We start from the raw sequence: 8,820 nt of genomic DNA on the forward strand, positions 1-8,820 counted from the left end.
TCCCTCCCAGGGTTCGTCTTTCCCCTTCATAAAAGAGTTTCGAGAGGGGGAGAGTTTTCTCCTCAGTGGGCAAAAGACAAGTAGGAAGACGAAAAACCGGAGCGAGAGAGGGAGAGTGCGCACCTCGTTTCTGTTCCGAGCGCCATGCTCCCGTAAGTACTCTAAAAGACCTATATCGTCTGGGCGAAGTTAAAGGTGCTGCTTCCATTCGAAAAAAAAAGAAAGGGTGCTGCTATAGAAGAATCGCAGATGGGGTCTCTGCTTGCCGACTGGCCCTCCTACAATCCTCACAACTTCAGCCAAATCCGACCCGCTGATCCTTCCGCCCAGCCTTCCGTGAGTCCCCTAACTCTTTATGTAGTCGGGATTGTTTCCCTCCATCATCTATTTTATTAGATTTCTTTCTCTATTTGATCCGGAGTGTTGCCGTGAGTCCTTCCGGTCTATTCGAACCGTTTCAAGATTGCTGTGGCTGTTCCTTCTCTCTCTAAAGCATCGATTGCGTCGAATCTTGATTTTGGTTTGTTAAACCTTTTTTGGGATAATCTTGCGAGGTTCTGTTAGAAAATCTTTTAGCCGGCCGTGAGGGTTAGTCGGGACCGATTCAGATTCGATTGACGAAGCTTTCCTCTTCGGTTTAGATTTATTTGTATTTTGCAGGTAGAAATTTTATGATGTCTTGGAAGAATAATTAGAAATTGCATCCTGAACATGTATAGAGCTTCGATCAGAGTAGAAAAAGATCGAGAAACAAATAAACGAGTGCTGGAACAAACAGATGATGAACATCATCAATAATATGATCTAGAAATATAGGACGTAGGCTTTTTTTTTTTTTTTTAATCAACCGAATCACCAAACATTTTTCTTATTTTGACTCCTTTCAGCTAGTACTGATAATTTTTGCTTTTGCCGTAAAGCTGGACATGACTGCATGTAAGCATGCGTGTGTCTTTCGATACGCATACATCAGCCCCCAACCATTGTTTACTATCTTTTACAAGAGTTGCTCTAGGCAAAATGTGGAGATGGAAACTTCTCCTTTTATTAGGGCTGAGCACGGGTCGTGTTCGGTCAGTTTGAGAGAGAAATTTTATCCTATCGAACCCAATTGGGTTGAAGGAAATTCAATTCACTGCCGATCGTTTATTATGTATAAACTGTTTGAAACCGAAGTAAACGGTTTGTAGCGGATTCGAGTGGGTTGTGTCAATTTGGGCTTCAATGTTGATCCAGTATTGATTTTAAGTTCGATATTGGCCCACTTAAGCTTATTTGCTTTTTTTTTGGTCAATTTAATGTAAAAAAGATCTAAATCTTATAAGTTATGAATTTTAAGCTTATTTTTATACCTGCATAAAACAAAATAAAAAAATAAAAGATTTACTCATTTGAAAGCAACTATATCTGAAAGCTTTCACTTTAGAATTGTTTCAAATTGATGTGCTTCCATCAACAATTAAACATTAATATTTTTATGAATTCTAATAGATGACGCAGTATTTTTTAGAATGAAGTATTGAAGCCTAAACGAAGCCGTCCTAAAATAAAAGTGAGTTTGTGAAATACTACATCGGTTTAGTTTGGTTTCATATGGTGTAAAAGTATAGGAACCGAAACCGATCGTAAATAACTGATTTTTTACAAACTCTAATCCGATTCCATTCGATTTATGTCTTTCAACTGATCAAAACCAATGTTTTTTAGGTCGGATTGGGTGGGTTTCTTTGACTTTTGGTTATTTGCTCAGTCCTACCTTTTATACTGCTTTTATGTGGCACACATCCTTATCATGGGGTTTTCTCTAGTATGCCACTTCAAATATGATTTCTACTTGTTATGAAAAGAGTACAGCCTCCACTAATTAGTAGTGCTACCTAGGCTTACTTTTGATAATGATCTCTCCATCTATTGTATTTGGTGTCATAAAGCTAAGATTTGGGAATGTTAGTAAACAGCCTAGATCTCACAACGCTCGAGATCTCATTAAGATCAAGTCCATGAGATATTAGTATCAAGAGCATTCAACAATTCGGATTTGATCCAGCTAAAGAGCTTACTTGCTTTCCAAACTCCTTAAGTAGGTGTTTAGTATCGGATGATCATCTCAAAATCAAGGGTGATGTGGGTGGAGATGATGAGATCATCGCATTTGGTTGCACCACAATGGTCCTACATGGTAGCGATCCCAAATCACCCTCCAATCGTTGTCTAACCTAGTGATGGGATACCTATCTTTGAGGTTAGAAATCCAAGATTATCCTATTGGAGTGATCTTGAGTTGAAACTTGAGAACAAAAATATCCCTCGATCCAACGAAAAAAATGGGCATATCAATATACCATTAATATATGATATCAACATTATATATATGATATTGTATTATATTGATATTATATGTTTATTTATGATGTATATTATATTATAATACATTATTAATTATATTATTTTCATACTATTATTCATTGTTGATTTTAAATTATAGTGGAAAGATATTATTGCACTTCATAACTATATAATGAAATTATTTAACATTATAATACTTCTATTTGCTTTATTTTTCTAATCAAAATACATATCAATATTAAAAATAATATATTATAAGTATAAATAAAAATATTAATTTTATAATAATTAATATATCTTTATAGGATTAATAATTTATAAGACTAATAAATATATTTTTATTGAATATATTAGTAATTAATATATTAATAAATATGTTAATATTTTATCATAATATATTTATATGATTGATAAATATATTTTTATGGAATATAACAAGGGTAGTTTTGGTATTTTATAGGCAGTGATCCTGGATTCCCATGGAATATCAAACAGGTTACTCATGAAAATTCGAGATCTTTAATCACTAGACCATGGCCTACCAAACATGGTGATCTCAAATCAATAGGGATTAGATCAACCTAGAATTCGGATCATTGGTAGTCTTAGAAAACTGTGGTGATCTCATTTGGATCACCCAACGCCATGTAAGTAAAAATTTTAAAGAACTTTAAGAGTCACTAGAAAGTTTTTTTAGGAATCATATTTAAGATCTTTCGACTGCTAAATTATGATGCCTTTACTTATCATGTTTGGTTGTTATTTTTGAAGTTTTGAATGTTCTTGGAGTTTTTGGTTGATTTTGAGTTCCTTCTTGAGCAGAGTTTGTTGGAAGAGTCCGAGAGTCATAATAAGAAAGATTAGAGCCCTTTTAGGATTGAAAAATACTTTCCCAGTGCTCGTTTCATGCACAAGAGAAGTCCTCTGGGACCATTAGATTTAAGATGGCAACTCAGCATTCAACTACCCCCTAGTGTATAGTGAGGTGCTGTTTAGGTCCGCTACCAAAAGTAAACTAACTTAATTTCCATGTTGGATTTGTCTACCATAGGCAGTGAACTTTGAGTGTTGGAAGCACCCATCCTTATGAATTTCCATGTAAGGCACCTACTATACATGGCACTTCTGCATCTCAAAGGCCACCATGTCCCACAGGCAGGCTAAAAGTGGAAACTAGCTTTTCACTTTGTAACAGACTTCAAACAAACGTAGTGCATAGCATCAACTTTTGGAGTCGCAATTAATTCCCTCTTGTCATGTTATTGAGAGTTCTTTTCTTATGCGCATAACAGAAGCTGCATAGCATTACTTTTTAGGATCAGGGCTAGTTGTTTTGACATCTTTACACAAGGGCCCATATAAAGTAAAAACTTTTGAAGAATTTATAGTTATTTTTGTTGAAAGAAAAGAAAAAAAGTCAAGGTTCCACCGTCATTATAGAACGTCTCCTATTTTCACATCTGATTTCTTCTTCTCATCCTCTAATTTTTTTCTTCATGCTGTTTCTTTGACTCTTTTTTTTACTATTATTAAAGAAATGAAGAAGAAAACAACACTAAGAAAGATGAAATCTTGACAAAAATGAATACTTTAAGAAATGAAAAAAAATGATCCTGAAGTAACACTAGAAAAATCATAGCATTCATGGTAAATTTAGGTTGTCTACAGAAGTTGGCCAAATCTGGATTAAAACTGGTTGTTTGTGGACAAAACTAACTGAAAGTGTCCGCAGCCTGAAAGTACGGGCTGGTTTCAGCTCACTCTTGACTGAGATCAATTTGTGGCAGCAAAAATGGATCAGTCTGGTCGAAACATGAAACTTTCCCTCTTCTTAAAGCCTACTGTTGCTCATTTGCGGCCTTAACCACATGGGTCCTGCATGAAGTAGTTTATTTTTCCAGTTAGCTAACTTACAAGGTTTTTATTTTGGCTGACATCTCAGCCCAGACATCAGTTTGTGTCAGCATCAGACAGTCACCAAATGATATAAGCTTTATCTGGGCCCCTATTATATCTGCCGATATAAACCAACAATTTTCTTAATAAGGAAGTTAATGTCAGTTTACTATTTCAGCCGAGCATTATAAATATCCATTCCTATGATATTGGCCAAGATTTCAGAAATCCCCTTCTTTTTCCTCTTTCTTTTCTCCACAGTTCCTATCTCACCTCAGATAGATCAATGTCCCCCACAGTTCCTATCTCACCTCAGATAGATCAATGTCCCTACGTCCAGAAGAGTTATGCACAGGAACCTTCAAACAATCAGACACAAGGATGTCTCCATATTATATAAACGCATCTATAAATATGTAAAGATGCATGTATATATTGAATAATTTCTCGGACCAATTCATTTGTAGTTTGATGGTATTGATAAAACCTTTGTTAAATTTAAACCTGAAGACATAAATGTGAAAAGTTGATATGCAACCATGGCAACATCATGGTCTATTATTTGAAATGTCAAGAAGTATCATGAAGAATCGACAATTTCTTTAACTGCAAATTTATATCAACTTTTTGTTGTGTACACACATATCATCTCATCTGGTTCTCTATCACTATGTCCTTAATCATGCAACCACACAGCACCTTTTAATTACCGTTATCCAGACACTTTAAAATCTGGTTGATATAAATCTGATCTATTATAATGATATCAACAATTTCTTTTATTGCATGAAGGCTGTATTGAAGGGGCTGTTAGTCATTCTTGTACACATTATTCACATACTTGGTTGTTGATCTGTCACTTTTATTTCTAGACTTAAATATTAAATATTTTACAGAATCATTCGAAGTATTTTCTTTTTGTGCTTTTCCATAACAATCCCATGTATCTTTTCAGAAACTCACGCCCATCACATATCATCCTACGCATAACAGGACTCTTCCACCACCTAATCAAGGTAATTTCAGTGATCCTCTCACAGAAGTAGTTCTTAGTGGCTCTTGTTTTGAGGCACTGCTACAAATATTAATTTTATATTTTATCTATTTAGAAAAAAATCATGCAATTGCATAATGTAAAATATCTAATTGCACTGTCTTTGATTCCAGAAAATAAAAAGAAAAAAGGAAAGAAGATACAATAGGATGCAAGCGCTTTTCTTGAAGCACTTATTATTTGTTAGCTTGTCTTTTGTTGGTGGGGGAGGAGGCGGGGCATTGGAAACATGCTAACTACAATGTATGTAGATTGTGGTGTCCTTTGTCTTTTAAATTGGATGATCTACTGGATGAGTCCAAAGTAGTCTATGTTCAGATGATTCATGCTTCAATGATTAGATGCAAATCTGTCTCAATTACCCATCTGACTCAAAGGTTCCCACTCCCCACATAGAACTAACAAGGGAAAGATTCTTCTTTTTTTTTAAAAAAAATGCTTTGTGATAAAAAATGCTTGACTGAGTTGCCTTCAGCATCGAGGTCCTAAAAATCTCAAAAAATTTTTGCAATCCTCCACAGCTTTTTAGCAGCCTCTCTACCCAATTGTCAAGCCAGTCCACTGGGTTGTTTCCTTGCATGCGAGTGTGTTACCTCACCATTAAAAACCGAGATTAAACTATCTGAATCCATTATCATTGAACCAGACTTCATGCAGTTGTTCTCCTTTCTCTGCAAAGATGTATGAGGACGTACCTAATGGCCCTGGCCTTTGCAACATGGGTTCTCACCTCTTAGGTGCAGTTCTGGAACTTTTTTGTGATTGTTTCTGAAAGAAATACTAGATACACTTTGGTTTTCCTCTTGAATACATAGCATACCAGTCTTTTTTAAGCCCATCCTTTCATTTAATAGAAGTTTCTTTTCGGAACAAACGGTTATTATATTACCATTTAGTTAACTTTTAACATACAGAACCATTACAGTTAGCTGTAATGAGAACAAAAAGCTCCTCTGATATGGCTGACTCCCAAAACTAGCTTCATTCCATTTCTCAATCTAGATAACTTTAGCACATTAGCATTCTTCTTCTTCTTCTAAAAGCCGAAAAAAAACTGTAGTGGAGCATGCTGTTTATTTATATGCATTTCCTTCCCTTGGGAACTGCTATGAATTTTTGCTCTCCTACGGTATACACGATCCAAAAAATCTTTTTAACTGATCATGTACTTATCGCAAGATTGCAAGTGCGTACATGAAGAGCAAGATTTAAATTTCCAGGGGTAGGACGATGGAAATTCTATCCAATGCTAGTTTCTGGAGGACATGTTGCTCAACATTAGTTTGATGTGGTATTAGTCTAATGATGAAGGATTATATTGCACTGTAATTTGTTTATTCATGCTTAAATCATGTGCACTTCACATGTCTCAAACTAGTGTTTTAAATATTTTGTACTTAACTGTCTCCTATAACAATGCCTTAACTTGAAGCCCTCTATGGGAATATACATCTTCCAAGCACATTTTCCAATATATGTTATCCACCATTTTGAATTGCATTACTCTCCCACATTTGACTAGGCGTTCAAAATGTGACAAGGTTAGGTGGTGGACCTGCAAAAAAGTGGAGATTCAAACTTTGTGCCCATGTAGATACATCTATTAGGTATTTGGATAGGATAAACATGCTAGAATGTGTATCCATGTCCTCCAACATAGCTCTGAAAGATCTTTCAGCTAAACTGCATATTCCTCTTTCTAGAAGAAATAGCCATTAATTGAAATTGTAGCATTTTGTCGGTCTAGGAGTTGGTTACTGCTCCTATTTCTAACACGTTATTCATCTTCATATTGTCATTTCTGATTAGGATGGAAGGGAAAAAGGGTCGGAATATGCTAATGTAGGTTTCAGACATTGAAGGAGGTAATCCATATGTAGATCAGGATCTATCCTTGTTTTTCAGTGACATGGTTTGCTATCCAAGACTCGCTTCTCTGCTTGTTGCAGCTTTTAAACAGTTGCTTGGATTCAGAAACCTTGACTGGAGCAACCTCATGTTTTCTTATTGTTATCCATATTTTTATACTATATACTAAACTCGTCCCTTCTGGGCACACTGACTTGCAAATCTTCTATAAATGAATGGCACATTCATTCTGAGATCTTATGTTACATAAGGACAACATAACTAGGACATTCTAGTTTGACAGAGTACTAAATGGTGAGAATATCATTGCATTTGAACAGCTATTGCAACTGGAGATGTATGCTAACCTGCCTGAGTAGAGTCAAGCAGAATGAGTTGGCAGACTGCCCAGTTTTGCTGAGCTAGCCTCATGAATGACTATCTCCAATATCTTCCTTCCAGTTTCAATATCTCTTCTGCCTGGATCAATACATATCCAGCTATCCTGCCCCAACAATCACATATGTTAATAACCCTCACTTTTGTTGCACGGTCGCATGCTTTCCCCAATTCTCTAATATTTAAATATTACTGCATCACTTTTAGTGTCTTCTTATGAGGTATTCATATCCAATATTTCAGTATCTACACAGAGCTTTGAATTTCATCATGAGATCTGCAATTTGAGGCACAATATCGATGTCATGTTGTATTATTGAGCAGACATTTCTCATTTAACAGTTTAACAGCCTTTTTTGTCCCTATTTGCAGTCATATCAACTGAAACCAGACATATCCTTTTGAGACGATTCTATCAGAAGTCCGTGGAAAAGGTGAAGCTGCATTTTTAGATATTCTTTATGCACATTTCTACATCTGCTGTGTGCCCTTAATTTCTCGTGCTTTATCTATCATGCAGTTGAGACCAAAAAGAGCTGCCTCTGATAATTTGACTCCTGATCATGGCTCCAAGCAGCTTAGAGGTGCCTTTGCAGATGGCTGCAATTAAGCTTCATCAGATGGTCTAGTTTTTTTCCATATTCCAGTGTGCCTACTCCTACCTTGCTGTCTTCATCATAAGTCTTGCTCTCCATTCTTTCTTTCTTTCCTTTTTTTTTTTGGGAGGTCCGGGGGTATGTGGCATGCTTTGCAGGCATGTGGTGTATGTGAATAGTTATAGTTTCTGAATGAATTAATTGATGAACAAGGAAGTAGAATTTCTATTCGTGATATGTTTTATATCTCATAGCATTCCAGTATTCCCACCCCCCTCCTCCTCCTCCTCCTCTTAAATTTCACTTTAACGAGCTTTTGGTTGTATACCACTGATTGGCATTTAATTTCCATCTGGAAGATCCTTCTAGGCTGTTGTAACACTGGTCATGTCTATGATACTCAGCAATGTTCCAAGTTCAAGTAGAAATGCTATGTAGGTGAAAGAGGAAATAGGCAGAGTAAACTACCACCCAGATTTAATCCAAAGGAAACATTTCATGGTCCATCCTTTACGGAACCATAAAGGTTAAACCGGAGAATTGTACTAGTTTAATGATGTGACTGCATTATTGAACTGGGGTTGCCAAATGCTCACACCCTGCTTAGCAATCAGAGATTTTGGTTTCAATCTGAGGTGGTGCTCTTCTCTAATCCGAAAGCGACTGTGCTTGAAATTCAAT

At 36.0% G+C, this 8,820-nt stretch overlaps 1 protein-coding gene across 1 annotated transcript; it reads left to right on the top strand.

Moving 5' to 3' along the window:
* Positions 1–8,376, top strand: LOC105043321 (DET1- and DDB1-associated protein 1). Its single transcript, XM_010920827.4, has 4 exons — positions 1–336; positions 5,198–5,258; positions 7,916–7,977; positions 8,064–8,376. The coding sequence occupies exons 1-4, from the start codon at positions 250–252 to the stop codon at positions 8,151–8,153; spliced, it is 300 nt and encodes a 99-aa protein (XP_010919129.1). The 5' UTR covers positions 1–249; the 3' UTR covers positions 8,154–8,376.
* Positions 8,377–8,820: the final 444 nt, after the last annotated feature.

Source organism: Elaeis guineensis, chromosome 4 (genome assembly GCF_000442705.2).
Source record: "Elaeis guineensis isolate ETL-2024a chromosome 4, EG11, whole genome shotgun sequence".
In the NCBI taxonomy this organism is placed as follows: Eukaryota; Viridiplantae; Streptophyta; class Magnoliopsida; order Arecales; family Arecaceae; genus Elaeis; species Elaeis guineensis.